At 37.3% G+C, this 16,126-nt stretch overlaps 1 protein-coding gene across 6 annotated transcripts in view; it reads right to left on the reverse strand.

The window, feature by feature from the left end:
• Positions 1–3,661: 3,661 nt before the first annotated feature.
• Positions 3,662–16,126, reverse strand: part of GOLM2 (golgi membrane protein 2) — a 37,398-nt gene continuing 24,933 nt past the window's right edge. For 3 of the 6 annotated variants that reach the window (XM_048868331.2, XM_048868332.2, XM_048868330.2), the window contains 2 exons: positions 10,332–10,499; positions 3,662–5,495 (listed from right to left, as the gene is read on the reverse strand). In XM_048868331.2, the coding sequence (XP_048724288.2) occupies positions 5,425–5,495; positions 10,332–10,499 (239 nt within the window). In that variant the 3' untranslated portion in view covers positions 3,662–5,424. Of the gene's footprint in view, positions 5,496–10,331; positions 10,500–11,860; positions 15,053–16,126 lie in introns of those variants that run through there. The other 3 variants (XR_012670330.1, XM_048868334.2, XM_048868333.2) reach the window with 3 other exon arrangements.

Raw genomic sequence — 16,126 nt, forward strand, 5'->3', positions numbered from 1 at the left:
GCAGACAAACAGCTGTTGTGGCCCAGCGGGGTCATGGAATTTTCACAGCATGTTGTGAGGGTGTCAGAGAGAAAAAGGTTGAGAACCTCTTGACTAAAAAAAACAGATTAATCATATATCTGCATTGTCATTCTCTCCTCATGCTGGAGTGAGTGGTTTGAAGATTCTATGATTAGAAGTGAATCTCCTCTGTGAATACCTCTTTTACAGGCAAGAGTGTCACTTATAGAACTCATTGGTGCCACAATATAGTTAGCTTAAGCATTAGGATTGAACTAGCCATGCTTATAGCCACTCAGGATATTGTCCAAAGTATAAATTCTATATTTGAGATGGGACTGAGCACATAGAATCGTAGGACTGGAAGGGACCTCGAGAGGTCATCTAGTCCAGTCCCCTGCACTCAAGGCAGGACTAAGTATTCTCTAGCCCATCCCTGACAGGGGTTTGTCCAACCTGCTCTTAAAAATCCCCAATGATGGAGATTCCACAACCTCCCTAAGCAATTTATTTGAGTGCTTAACTACTCTGACAGTTACGAAGTTTTTCCTAACTGCCCTTACTGCAATTTGAGCCCATTGCTTCTTGTCCTATCCTCAGAGGTTTAAAAGAAATTTTTTTCTCCCTTCAACAACCTTTTATGTATTTGAAAACTGTTGTCGTGTCCCCTCTCCACTTTCTCTTCTCCAGGCTAAGCAAACCCAGTTTTTTTCAATCTTCCCTCAGATGTCATGTTTTCTAGACCTTTTTTGTTGTTCTACTCTGGAAGTTACTGGAGAATGAAGGTGCCGCTGATTGTAGCTTACAGCTTTAGTTTTGTTCTCCTGTTTTCTAGTTTAAGTAGTGGCTGGAGTGATGTCTTTTTTGGCATGAATAGATCATCATATAGCCTCTAAAGAAAAACTGACAGTTTCCCATAACAATGCAGAGTTTTTTTCACTGAAGTGGGATTGGTTTGACAGTATAATTCACATTAGGAACAAAATTCTTTAAACGTTGGCTCACTAAAGAATGAAGGGTAAAGTGCTCAGTGACCTAAATTAGGTTCCATAAATTGATACCCTGTGACCACCAAAAGATGTTTCTATTGGTTATAATTAAATATTTTCCAAAACTATGGAGAAAATGAGATTTCTACCTCTGTACTCGCTTTGCTATAAAGGGATAGTCAATCTCTCTCCACAGTAGTCAAATATAGCTGGAACCTTCCTCAGAGCACCCCTGCTAAAAGCCCTCAAGAAGTGGAATTCTCTCAGTAAGAGATCCAGACACCAATATCAGCATGCACTATGTTTTTCTGGACTCCTACTCCAGGAGGCAGGATTAGACTCTGACATTTTTCATCGTCATTCTATAGCTTTGATTAACTAGGAAATAAACTGTGGAAGCCATACCTATTACTTTTGTCCTTGGAATCTAAATTTAATTCTTAATATAGGGCCTTATTTTAAAGAAGAATTGAGTTACTCATAATGAGTTAATAGGTTATCCCTTCTAACAGTACCAACATGAAACTTCCTCTGTTTTCCTATTAAAACAGCATGAACAAGTGTGGACATTTATAGTTTCTTCTGCCTGTCTATATAATGTTAATTATTGGCCTGTATGCATACCTAGGAATGTGAATGTTAGGACTGGGCAATGCACAGTCTCACTGGTTATGATCTGACAAGTCATTTTGACTACTGTAGACAGCCAGCCACTGTCACCTGAATGGTTTGGCCAATACTGAATCTGTCTGAAGATCACAAAAATGAAAACTATATGAAATAAGTTTGACAATGACTATCCCTGCATTACAATTAGGACCCTTTGTTTTTGGTTTTTGATTTTCCACAGGAATTTACTGGTGTTTATTACAACAAAACCAGCTGAAAATCAGTGCAAAAAGTTAAGAATTTTTCTGGATAAATATCAGGGTTTACTTTAGTGGACAGGATAGATTTTCATTTTCTTCCCATTTTCATGCATCAAATCTTCAAACCGTTATCTGCTAACAGCTTGAAATGTGTATGTGGGGGCCTGAGATTCATCAGTATGTTCAGATGGACATACACACATTGAACAAAGAGGCACACAAGCTCTGATGTGTATCTTCTGGACCAATAGAGCCTTACTTCAACAGGCAGCTTTGCATATACACACAGACGAATGTAGCATCATAATAAATATCTCATGCAATGTACTGTATTTTCCTCATAAGTTTTTTTATATATTTGAATGATACAAAAGTAGAGTAAAAATTGGAAAATGCATACTTCTTGTAAAACCCAGGAATTTTCCCCGTAAAAATCGGATTCAACTGAAAACAAAAGGGCTTAATTATAATTCACAGCAAGAATGGTATTAGAGGGTGAGTACACCAACCATCCCATATGAACTGTATCCACTTTAGTGATTTTACTAGTGTCTAAAAATGGCAGATTGCATAATTTCCTCCATTTATAACAAATGTTGCCAGGCGACAGCAGCCACAGAGGATGTAAAATATTGAGACCTATTCTAGATAGGATATTTGTTCAGACAGAGCTACTAACCATATCAAGATGTGCCAGTGCATGGCAGAATATTGCACCCAATTTTAGTGCAAGACATTTTTTTAAATGAGACAAGGTGGGTGAAATCTTTTCTAGGACCAATTTTTTTTTTTTTTTTTAAAGTAGACAAGCCATTGTTTCACAAAATAAATATTCAAAAGGGGCAGAGTCCCAAATGTAGGTAAGAAAGTTATGATTGTGGAGTTCCTGATGAAATGGTGTAACAGAGAGAGACCATCACACAAATCAGACCTAGAGAGGACTGAACAGTTAAATCTGAAAAACAAACACTTGAGTTACATAGTGATAGATTTATGTAATAGGTATATGCAGTATTGTCAAGTTGGTGTTTCATTAAAGAAGGAAAGAATCATATCAATAAAGTTACTCTAAGCCAGTGGTTCTCAACCTATTTACCATTGTAGACCACATCCAATACTACCTGGGTGGCCCTGAGGATGTCACATGGGCCGCAGCTGTGCTGATTGGGCTGAAGATTGAGACCCACTGCTCAAAAGGGTTTGTTTTTTTGCACTTGGGTGGCGGCAGCATCTACCCATCCATGGTCAGAGAGAAGCTGTGACCTTGGGAGTTTAATACCAGCCTGGAGTAGACGGCGTTAATTTTTAAAATCCTTGCAGGCCCCACCGTCTGCACTCAAAGTGTCAGAGTGGGGAATCAGCCTTGACACACCTACTTTACTGTTTCCACAGGACATTAAAATATTTAGTGTCCACATTTCATTCTGGCATTTGGTATTAAGGGAAAATTATAACTTTCTTAAACCAACCTAGAAGGGGAGCTAGGTTCTGCAGTGGCCTAGCCTTTCTGCATATGAAAATCTAGGTTAATATCCTGTATTTAGTATCACAAGTGAAAGCATATCTTGAAGTGAATGGTCTCATCCAAAATAACTATTCTGGTTGGCATATAAACAGCAGCTTTCACAGCATTTGCTTACGCATGGCTAGTATTCAGCAATCCATCACTTTTATGAAGACATTAATCCAGTACAAAAATAAACAAAACCCAACACCACACACAAGAAGTCGAGGTGAAAAGAATTAACTTCAGATACATATGATTTGTCTAAAATAGCCCACAAAGCCAATAATGAGACAGTGAAAACTTAGCTTAATTTATTAGAACCCAATAAATGGTTTCAGTAACTGAATCTTGAACACCTCATTCAGGACAAAAGTTACATTTTGAAAGCATCTTAAGTAAAATCTTGCAGTGTACAAAGTACAGTGTTATCTACTGAAGACTGCAAATTTAGAATTTTAAGATTTGTATCGTAATGGGGTATTGTTATGGCATCTCACTGAGCAGGTTCAGCTTTTTATTTTCATGTTGAAAATATACTCACATCATGCAATATTTTTAAAGTGTGTAATGAATAGTCCTGGCTTAAGTCGACAAAGCTCAAGTCTTCCAAAAAAAAAAAAAAAAAAAAAGTCAGCTGCTTAAGCAGAATCTTCTCAAAGCTTTGTTTTCAGGAAGTTATTGTATAACTACGAATTGTTACTGAAGTAAAAAAACCTGATGACCTTTTACTATTTACTCAAAATTTATTCAAAATGTTCACTTAATCACCACAATGAACCTTAAATGTAATACGATGCTATTTTAAATTTGAACCTGAGTGCAGAGATAGCAAAGTACAATCACCCCGTCATAGGCCCCATAAATTCTATTCCCAGTAGCCCTTTTTGAGAGGCAGGTAGCGTTAACCTTAAATTTGAACTTACTGTAAATAAACAAAACCATTTCTGTGGAATTCAGAAAGTATTTCAACCCAGAATACAAACAAGTACAAACTCTTTTGAAATAGAAAAGCAACAGTGCAGATGTCAAATGCTTGAAGAGATCTGTATCACAGTATTAAACTTTAAATTAAAATGACAGACTTGAGCTGTTCATGAAATTAAGAGGGTTCATATGATTATATCTCGTGATTGCAAAGACTGCACATACTTTCCTTTAGTTTTCTCTAATGTGAGCTATTTATACAGAACTGTTGTAGACTACTTCTAATTTAAGAAACACTTGTACCCTTTAAAGGTGTTAGCAAATAAGTTTCCTACAGCTTTGTTAAGGGAAGTTTTAAAATACTGATTCAGTTTTTAGTTTGACTGGTGAAATCAGCTAGCCATACCTCTTCCATCATGGATGAAGTTACTAATACTCTAATATCACTGATTTCCAACTATGGATATAAACTTTGGTCACTGTGTGCTAGGATTAAATGGCTCTGATTTCTAGAAAGTTGCTGTAGAATGTTTCAGTCACCTATCTCTGTCCTTAATTTATTAAGGAAGGTGCAACCCATAAATATTTTTTACACATTTTCATTCAGTTGTCTCAATTGAAAGCTTACCTGCAAAATACAAAATACAGCACCCATGGAAAACAAAGGGGTATTTTCATTCATACAGATGATATATTCCTGTATAAAAGAAGTCCTTCGGCTGTCCAATTGTTTCCACAGTATATTTCTTCCATATGTAAGATACAAACTGTACAAGTTCTCCAGTTTACAAGATTTCCTAATTTGCAGAAACAATTCAGACTAAATTGATAATATATTAGTTTGTTTTAAAAGCAAAGATTACAGGTAAGGTACAGTCTTTAAATTTAATTGGCTCACTATAACAGAACAGAAATGTCATTTTGATAATACAATTTGCAATAGTACAACTATGTACATATATACACACAGCATTTTGTGTCTCCTTCCATTACTTAACTAACATTAAGTAAATTTATTTTAAGTAACCCTATTATTGTTTCTTTATTACCATCTTAAGGATTACTGAAACAAAAATGGTTCAGTTTTGCAGTGCTTCAGTTCTGTTGCAAATTCTCTTAGATTTTAATTCAGGCTTTAAAGCACATCATTGAAGCGTGACTTTCTATAGTCTCCAAGGTCCATTTGAAGTTCTTTCTCTTCATCATCTGCAATTGAAATATTCAGATCCAAATTAATATACAACTAAATGATCACTACTGAAACTCATTTAAAAATAGCTTTCCAGAACACATCGGGTTACAGATATATGTGGATACTGACATGGGTGCACACCACATTAAACCTGCCTGTTCACAAGAATAGACTAGACATGCTAGAGATGCCATGATGGCTATATCTAATTACAAACCCAGTGGTCTTCATTTTTTGGGTTGCCTCTGCTGAAGAAGTGGGATTTTGATGGTGCTAGATACCCTTATTTTGGAGTGCTGAGTTTCAGAGATTTGATTGATTTTAAGACATTCTAGGACTGGTTATATTTATCAGTTGAGAATGTCCCTTTTAAATGTGCCAGACAATCCTATTAAAGCCAAATCCTTTCCAGAAGAATGAGACTTTGTGCCTTCTCCATTTTCCCCCACCTTCACAGACAGTGCATTACAAGAAAAAAACACCACACAACAAAACTGTGTACCTCATGCAGAAAAGTTACACTCTTGCCTCTAGCTCCCACTGCCAAAAAAGCTGTATATGGTCTGATAATGAACCAAGCTATATATTTCTTCTCTCTCTTCCTCATGAGCATAAAAGGGAGGAACACTCCAAAAATCTTTGGCACAGTCAATTGTGAAGCAGTGGAATCCATGCCCAGTATTTCAAATTGTACTTTTAATCAGTGTTTTTGAAGTCTGCTATATTAAAGTTCACATTTGTGCTTCTAAGACACCATAGTACAGTGTCTTATGAAGTCTTTAAACAGCAAACTCTAAGCTTCAGTCTTATATTTTATATATTAGCTCTAATATGGTTTTATATTTTTCTTTCATCTTCAGGTCAATTCAATCTTTGTTGTGTGTTCATCTTCAATATCATCATACTGCCCATGATAAAATTCTCAGTTATCCCTTTCTGCTCAAAAGATGAATGCAGTTATCCAGAAAGGTTATCATCTGACTAATATCCACCATGTCATTTATGACATTTACCTGCTCAGGACTTGGGAAAAAAAATATTTTAAGCCAGACATTAGCCAGAGGTAGAGATGAAAGATTTCTTTGGAGGGTGAGATCCAAGGGAAATGCCCAACCGCACTGCTAATTCCAGATGCTGCAAAGTGGTCGAATTTCTAATCAGATACCATGTGTGAACACCGAATAGAGGATTGTATCCTTCATATCAGCCTTTGATTGGTAGGCTTTTGATAGATTTGTAACTTCATCCTCAACCACGGGAAGGGAAGAGGAGTTCTCACTTTCACCAAACTTTCCAATACCCTAACAGCCTACCACAGCAATTGTCAAACTTTACTGTCCTGTTCTATTTCTTCTTTCCAACCTAACATGGGGCTCTGGCCTTTTCCTTCCTGCTTTCAAACCAAGAAAGCTGAAGTTCCAAATACAGCAATGGCAAATTCTGAAAGATATTTCAAAGCTTAGAGCTCCCCTTCTCCAAATTTGTTGCATCCCTCCCATTCCTAGAAGTAACATGGGCAAGTTTCACTGCTGGAAGAGGTTTAATTAGATCTTTCCTCAAAATGTGTCTTATTCAGAAAGTTCACACTGAAATCTTCCTTCCTAAAGTACTTTGCATTTGCAAGCTGGAAAGTTTCAGTTTTTTAATGGTAGTATCCTTCTAACAATTCTGGAAGGAGTCTTACCGTTCTATTACATACTGCAATAGTCCAAGTCTCAAATTTAACCTCTGTGAAATGCGCATTACAATGAAACCAGGCTGCCATTGGCTCAGGGGTATTTCAGTTGAGCCAAAGACTCATAATACAGGTGTCAAGAATTATTAAACAATTAAAGCTACTCAAGAAGACTGCATCCCCTACATTCTTATATGAATGTGAAATTTTCAAACACTGATATTGCTATTAAATACAACCTGGAATATAAACATTTTGTGATAAAAAACAAGAGCTGCTTAACTTGATTTGTTTGTACCTACAATACTTTCTGCTTTGCCTTTAAAGCCACAGAATATTTTCCAAAAACATTTCGGTTTCACTTTAGCCAAAGACCATTGAGATTTTTCCCTTCCACTCATTACAACAATGAAGCCATGTCACCAAAAAGCGCGTTGACTAAACACATTTTTAATGCTTCCCCTGAGCAAAGTATTGTTGGCTTTTCCCTGCCATTGATCTGTACACCAAAATCAGGCAAATAACCAGCACACAGAAAAACAGAGCAAATACCCAGCTGTCATTCTTTTTCCCTTCAGTTCCAAGCCACTTCTTTCATCTTGAACCTGTAGAGATCATATCTGCTACTCTTCTTTTCAGGCAGATGCTCACAAGTTAACACACTGACCTTTACTGACAAAAATTAAGCCCACTGTCACTTTTGATGTATACAGTATGAGTTCCAAAAATCTAAGTTTCCTATCTGCTAGTCCAAAATAAAGCCGCAGAACCCAGATTACTGAATTGTCAGGCATCGTATCTGTAAACGTCCAAGACTTTTACAAAGCAATTTCTCTTTGCCACCAGCTGATCCAAATCGATATTAAGTACAAACAAGTTAAAGCAATTTACAACCCAAGGCTTATTTGAATAAATACAATTTAACCACAGCTCTCTGTGCCTCTAACTTTTCAATTTCCCACCAACATACCTTATAGAATCGTGCTGTAAGAACTGGTGTACAGAATAGTATACTAAAATATGCTGTTTATAATGGCATGCAACACAAGTTATGTGTACTCAATATCATCACTTGCTCTGTAGAATACAAACCACTACGACACTGGGTTAGTATTGAAAGGTAAGTCAAAACTGAATCCAACCTAAGAACTCACACACTGATCTAGTCAGTTGAGCAAGAGCTGCATACTGCAGGGGGAACAATCCTGCACTAGTCCATAGCATTGGACTAGATGACCTAATCAGTTTTCCCCCCATCTCTAATTTATGATTCATAGAGCACAGCAGTAGAGAGAGAGAGAGAGGGGACCGTACTGAGTAGAATACAGAAAACTAGCACTTTGAGGAGATTTAAGAGTGGTCATAGTATTGTAGGGACTAAAATGAAAAGCTAGGCAATATGGCCAAGGTTTTAAAAAACTGGAGTCATATTTAGTCACCAGCCTGAGCTGTCAAAAGATGAGCATCCAACAAGTACCTACTGAGGGAGCTGTTGGATGCTCATCTCTTTTCAAAAGCCAGACTGAAGCCTAACTTTAAGCTCCTATTTTTGAAAATCTGAATGCATGGTTTAGACAGTTACACATGAGTGTCTAGATAGAACTCTTTCCTTAACTTTACAAGATGTATGGTTAAGAGCAGAAATCCCATACTTCTATAAGTCAATGGCAATAAAATAAACAGGCTATGTATTCTACTTGGTCAGATCTCCAAATCGAAGATACAAAGTGGGTTTTACAGACAGAACTGAAGACATAGCAGCCCTATTCAGATGAAACTGAAGACAGTAATCCAGAGCATTTAGAAATGCACCTGTCACCGCTGATCAAAACCGCAAGAACAGGAGCCTCATGCTGGAAGAGCAGCAGTAGGCTTTGTTTGTCAGTAAGTTAATTCATTGCTCAAAGTTCTGATCTGTACTTACGTACTCCTTCACCTGTTCATTAGCTTCCCCACGCCAACACGGCCACAGCATGATGCATATTTAAGTGCACAGCTACAGGAGTCGGTTGGTTCTAACCATATTTAGGGTCTCTATTAACTACGCTTAGAAGAAAGTCTTTCAAATTTATTTCCTGCTGTACAAACCCTGTTATCTGGGAACTTTTCAGGAAAAGAATATGTGGTTACAATAAGATGATCAAGAACAGGCACCTATAAAACTTCAAAATATTTTGTCTTATGCAATTTTCTTTTAGCTGGAGATATATTTAGTACCTGAAACAATTTCTCCATAAAATTGTGCAAACTTTTCACAAACTACTACTACACTACCATACAACATTAATAGTGTAATTGGAAACATGCAATGAAGAGGTTTAGGTTGGATATTAGGAAAAACTTTTTCACTAGGAGGGTGGTGAAACACTGGAATGCGTTGCCTAGGGAGGTGGTGGAATCTCCTTCCTTAGAAGTTTTTAAGGTCAGGCTTGACAAAGCCCTGGCTGGGATGATTTAATTGGGGATTGGTCCTGCTTTTGAGCAGGGGGTTGGACTAGATGACCTCCTGAGGTCCCTTCCAACCCTGATATTCTATGATTCTATGAAGAGTCAATACACTGAAGTGCCCGCAGAACAAAAGATGGAGGCATGCACATATAAGTGGATATTAGACTATCACTGAGTTAACTAGTTTTGAAGTTAATAGGGTAAATTGAATGTCTGTTGAATCTGTGTATTAAGCACAAAAATGTTTAGTATAGTTTTTAGCTACTAAGTGCTGATAATTTTATGATCAGCAAACATGTAACACCCTAAGATAGTTGTGAATACTACAGATATAAGTAGTAGTCTCAAAATACATGTTAATATGCCTTTGAAATTGTTTTAATAAATGCAGAAGCATGTATGTTCAAAATAACTAGCTATGAGACTTCCTGATTATTGAAGGCAAATAAAACTGTTCCTGAAATTTCAGTCATGCTAACTTTACTAGTATAATAAAGCAGATTCTTTCAAAGATTTATAAAATGTTAAAATATACTGTATTGAAAACCGTTATAAGGTTGGTTTTGAAACAGTAAGTATAAACATAAGTGAAAGACTGCCTGAAGAACATTTCTTTTATGCTAAGGCAGTTTTGATTAGCTAGTAATATTGAAGCTGTACACAAATTCAACAAGTAAACTCAGTGTAGATTTTTCTTTAGTGGGATGGAGACAAGGCCCAAGCTCACCTTGGACGTCTTCTTCTCCACCATCACCATCCTCTTCCTCATTGTAGGCAAGTTCAGCCTGCTTGTCTGCCTCATACTCACCCACGTTACCATCATCCCCATTATAATCCGCCAATTTAGAGCCATGCTGCGGATCAACAGGGGATTCATTCTCATCAAAGAATCGGCCTGTGAAGTAGGCAAAGGATTAAGTCAGAAGCAAAGAGGAAAGGAAAGAAAAGAAAGGATTCTAACAAAGCAGATCATAGGTTAGATTCTTCAGTCCTCGTAGCCATGTCAGTTGTGAAAAACGAATACTGTTTTATGAAAACATCTCCATGCAAAAAGATTTACTTGATTATTTAAAAGGAGTTTGGAGAATTCTGCTGGTCAGTGGCACATGCCAGCTAGCTCTTACAGCATTTGGTTACTATGGGCTTCACAATTTGGAGAAAAAAAAGTGTTTCAAAAGGAAGGCTCCATATAGGAAGACCCAGAAATACCATTCACTTTTCCTCGAATGCCAGGATTTATCCATGACAATGAAGAATTCTGAAGTTAGATTTGCCTGACTTTTACCATCACATTGGCAAAAATTCAAAAAATCTTCTCCTTAGAAAGCACATTGGTGGTTTTCTGCTCACAGTGGTGAAGTATAAATACTGCAAAAGGAATTCAGCTAGTCTCTTGAGTGCACCATGCTGTCTGTGGGTCCAATCCAACAAAGATCTGTGTGGAGTCTTGAATATTTTTGTTGAACTATGTAGTTACTATATCTTTATACTAACTTTCTTGTTATGATTTAAAGGTTTCAAAAATATAGTAAATATCTTAAGCTTTTAAACGGGTATGAGGAATAGTTCCATAATGAAATAAAGTACTACAAAAATGTGAATTAGTTGGAACTACAAAACGGATACACATACTAAAAATATATGAGGAAAGATGAATGGTTTAATGTCAAATTGAGAACAGGTGTTCAGTTGAGTATCCAGGGGGGTCCGAGTCCACTACAATTCAATAAATTTGTCAACTACTTGGAGGAGGGAGTGCAATATGCTAATCAAATTTGCAGATAGGAACCTGGAAGGATTGCAACTGGAAACTAGATTAAAATGCAATACAATCTTTATATATTGGAGATGAGCAGAAAATTGAGATTTGATTATATCACAATCATGACAGATGAAAAGTCACATATGTAAAAAGCAATTAAATGCAGAAAAACTGAATGGGAGAATGCCACTTCAACATTAGTATCAGAGAAAAGTGTGCGTGCAGTGGATGATCTGACAGAGTGGCATTGTTTTAGGAAAAGCTAATGCTTCATTGTGTACAGTAACATGTGATTAACAGAGATTGGCAAATACTGAGTAAGGTTTTCCACAAATATTTGCTTGAATTTTTAAGTGAGTTCTCTTCAGCTATGTTTGTACATCTTTTTTATTGCACTAATATTCACAGAAAGCAAATCTGAGTTTAACTGACAAGTGTCCACAGAAAGTTTCTAAGTCTTATACAAGGAAATTGGAAGATTACATGCACAGGTATGTACTACATGCATTTATTTAAAAAAAAAAACCCACAGGGAACAGAAACAATACCATGTTTCTTATTTGAGCAATCACAGGTAGTGCACATGTCTTGAGCGGTACCGACCTATTCTCAGAACTTCTCAAAATTAATCCATATGTAAGACGACTCACAAAAATAGTTTCATATAACAGGTTAGAAGAAATTATGACCAGCTCACAAGCAAAAAAGTCCTTTAGATACGAGTGTGAAATGCTGAATGTATCGAAAAGATGTTAGAGACAACTGCTTTAATTAGCACTAAGTTAATTACTGCGTGTATTCTTGGTACTGCATTTTAAACAAATAAAGGTCAGAACTCAGGAGAGAAGTACATGTGTTAAGTTTTCAAATATGAAGAGAATAGATCAACTTTAGTCAGCCAAAATTAGCATAACCTACAGTCAGATAATTCAGGTTAAAAACTGAGGCACACAGGTAGGAAACAGAACATAGCTGCTAAAGAGTTGTGGCAGATATTGAAGGCTAGAATGGATAAATATTTATCGAGTTTATTTAAGAATAATTAAACCCACTGTGCCACAATGAAGCAATATATCTGAGGACAAACAGGAGTTTCTATCAACCCAAGTGATTCTGTGGTACTGACTTGTAGCCATCATGTGCCAGAAACATCAGAAAATTGTATTTTTGAATAAAAATTTCCCTCTAAAAAGAGAATCTATGGCCAACAGATGGCACAGTGCCAACAGATATAACAAGACTATACGTTCTGCATTTTTTCATTGTTCGATTGTTTTCTAGCTTTGCAGAGTCATTGTTTAAGTGTGTATTTGGGACATTACTGTAAGATTTCTTACTATCTGAGGCTTTATTCTGTAGCATATAGCACGTAGATAGACTGGTATGCCATCTACTTACATGTTACAGGACTAGGAAGGGCCCCAAGTGGTTCAGATATTCAGTCCATCAACAGAATGGGTTTTGTGAACAGCCAGAAGGCATGATAAGGTGGACAAGTGCCACTTGATAAAAAAGTTAAAAGGGAGTTCCATACCCTTGTTTCAAAGAAATGCCAAGCCCTTCAGAATTTCTAAAAGGATAAAACTATATGGAACACATGTAAGGACACAAAATGATCTTTTAATACACTCAACTCGCCTCCAATGTTATTTTATTTACATATGCCCAGCTTTAGTAGAAGACTAAACAGAATAGTCTATATTTGTTTATTTTTAAACAGCCTATTAGGTTGGTTTAGTTGAAATTAGTTATAAATACTATCAAATAAAGAGATTCATATGCACAGATGAACCTTAATTTGCTATTAAGAACATACTCACTTTGGGGAAATTTTTTGTTGGAGATTCAAACAACTTCCATGGCTATAGTTCCATTAAATTTTCCTGATTTCAAATATTCGTATAATACAGTATTTTGTCCATTGATACGTGAATAGAAATAGTTTAATCTCAATTGCATGACACTCTGCTTAAATGTTTAAAAAAAAATCAAATTTCAGTATCGGTATATAAGACACATGAAAAACATCAATCATTTTGAGAATTTGTTAAAAGTTAAGCCTCAATGTAAAACATGAAAACAGGAGATGAAGTGTTTGGACCAATTTCTAGTGTTCAAAAAAATAAAATAAAGCAGACCAAGTGTGATTCAACAGGACAGTAAAATTGGCAATGAAAATCATTCAAGTCCTTAAAAAGATCAAAAAAATGAATTTCACTGATATTGCACACCAAGTTTCTCAACTTAAAAATAAGGGCATATAATTTCCGATCAATGTCAAGGAAATCTGTAGTATATTTAAAAATATTCCATTTACAGAGATTGAGCTTGGCATGAGAGTTACTTTTCTTTTTAGTTAACATACCCAGGTGTTCCTACAAGTTGTGACAAGATTATTATTTATTTGTATTATGGAAGCACAGAGACTTATTATTTATTTGTATTATGGAAGTACAAATGAGATCAGAGCTCTGCTGTGCTAGCTGTTATATGCACACCCGAGGTATGAGACACACTCCTTGTTCCAAAGGGTCTAACAATCTAAACAAAGGATAATCTAAACCAAGCAGTGTACCATATCACTGTACTACAAGAGAAAAAGAAAAATATAGATTTTGATACTATGGTAAAAAGGTGCTATAGAAAATTCCAAAAGATATTACAAAAATAAGGGACCACTGCACCCAACAAGAAAACAAAAGCTTTCAGTAAACTGGTCATGTAGGTTAGGTGTTGAGTTTTTCCCACTTAAAGCTTGTAGTGAGAATTCTGTTAATTTACAAAACAGATTTCCTGGAGATTTCACTTTTACTTAAACTCTCACTCTTTACCATGTGCCCTGCAAAAGCTTGATATTTTGTTATATTAATATTTGTAAAGTGCTATGGACTCTCAGAAGCACCAAGAGCTAAATTATTATATTTATATGATCCATCATCTGCCCTTTTTCTTGAATGAGCTGATTGCAGCTAGGTATGGAAACAAGCTAAGTAACCGCTCCTACAAAACCATTACAGTTTAGGAAACTGTCCACAAGTATTCCACTTCTGGTGCGCATGCCTCCCCTCCCACCATGCATACAAAGTTGGATTCTTCTGAACAGCACCGTCCCCCGGGGTCTCACCTGAGCCTTGTCACCAAAGGCATAAGGGTTGAAGGCTGGTTGTGGCTGTCCATCTCCTTACTACCAAAGACAAGCTGGAACCCATGCTGAGCACTGTGCAGTTTCCTTCTCTATCAAGTTTTTAAGTCAGTATTGTAGTTATAATTCTTAGGTAGATTAGTAAAAGTTTTAAACTCATTGGCAAAAAAAAAATTTAGATGAGAGATGCTCCAGTACAGTACCACCTGGACATGGTGAAATCAAAATCCCCAGGATCCTGTCCCTCTTGCAAAGTCACTATTCATATTAATAATGGACACCTAAAGTGCCTCTTCTGCCTCACTGAAGCACACATATTGCTCAAGTGCTCAATGTCATGCTTTTTCAGACACACACAAACACACAGAGGGAATCCCACCTAAAACTTTTCCTCATGGAAAGGTCCCTGAGGGTATCCTCCAAGCCAGAGTAGACAGTGTCAGTTAGTGCTCCTGCAAGCCCTGGGTCCAGGCCTCATCAAGCAAGTTCCATACATCCATCACAGAATCAGCAAAAACCTCCAAACTCTCCTCGCTGCAGAGTTCTGAGGAGAGAGGAGGAAAGAACACTGCTCTCAAAGGGATAGGAGAGACAGATCTCCCTCATCAGCACCCAGTAGAGTAGGAGACAGTTTGAGACCCGTTGTGCCACTGACACCTCAACACCAGCAGGTTTCCAGATGGCCTCTGCACTGTTTCATGAGCTGGTACATGCCTTGACTAGTACCAAAGCACCGGCACTGAGACATCCGGCAACAAACCACCTACCATGTTACCTGCTAATGCGAGAGATGCACATCCAGAGCAGATCTTTTTGGTACCAGGAGACTTAACAGTAACCAGCCTCCCAGAATTGCCATTGCTGGCCACTAATAAAAAACTCCTAGCTCTGGGGGCATCTGGGTCAACCACCTCAGTTTGTACACAAGATATTTAGGAACCATCTACACTGTCTGAGAGAATGGCTCCACTTCTGGAGGACATATACTCTTCCCTCCTCGACTTCAGCCAAGTAAAGTAGAGATGTCACCCATATACTTACCATGCTCTCCTCATTTTGAGCCAAGCCATTCTGACATGGACAAAATTCCACAGGACAACAGGAGGTGAAGGGGAGGGAGGGAGCTCATCCCTGGGCCCTCTTGGGGAATCCTCTCTGGCCAACAGTACCACATCCCAAACAGATACAATCATAGCCATTCTGGGGCCGTTGGGAGACGCAACAGCAGAAAGTTTCATCAACTGTTTCTGTCTCCAAAACCAGGTCCTCCCTCACATCTTAGACCACATCAAGAAGGGCAACTGGTGCACCATACTTCCCAATATCTGGACCAGGATTTAGACCAAAAATTTCTTCAAGAGACAGATGTCCAGCCTATCCCAATGGCAATACAGTATCACCTAATGAAGCTGTCACTCCAACTGTTCCAACCCAGTCAGGTGATTACTGGATCTTCCAGGAGCACCTCCAATGAATGGCTGATATCTTGGAAATTCCAGTAGAAATAGCACAAGAGAAGTTGCACATACTTCTTGACATTCCATATTCAATTTCTAGAAGACTGTCAATGCCAAAATATCAAAGGTTTCTTGGAATAAACAAGGGATCTATGGCAGAC

The sequence above is a fragment of the Caretta caretta genome, chromosome 10, assembly GCF_965140235.1.
Source record: "Caretta caretta isolate rCarCar2 chromosome 10, rCarCar1.hap1, whole genome shotgun sequence".
Taxonomy (NCBI): domain Eukaryota; kingdom Metazoa; phylum Chordata; order Testudines; family Cheloniidae; genus Caretta; species Caretta caretta.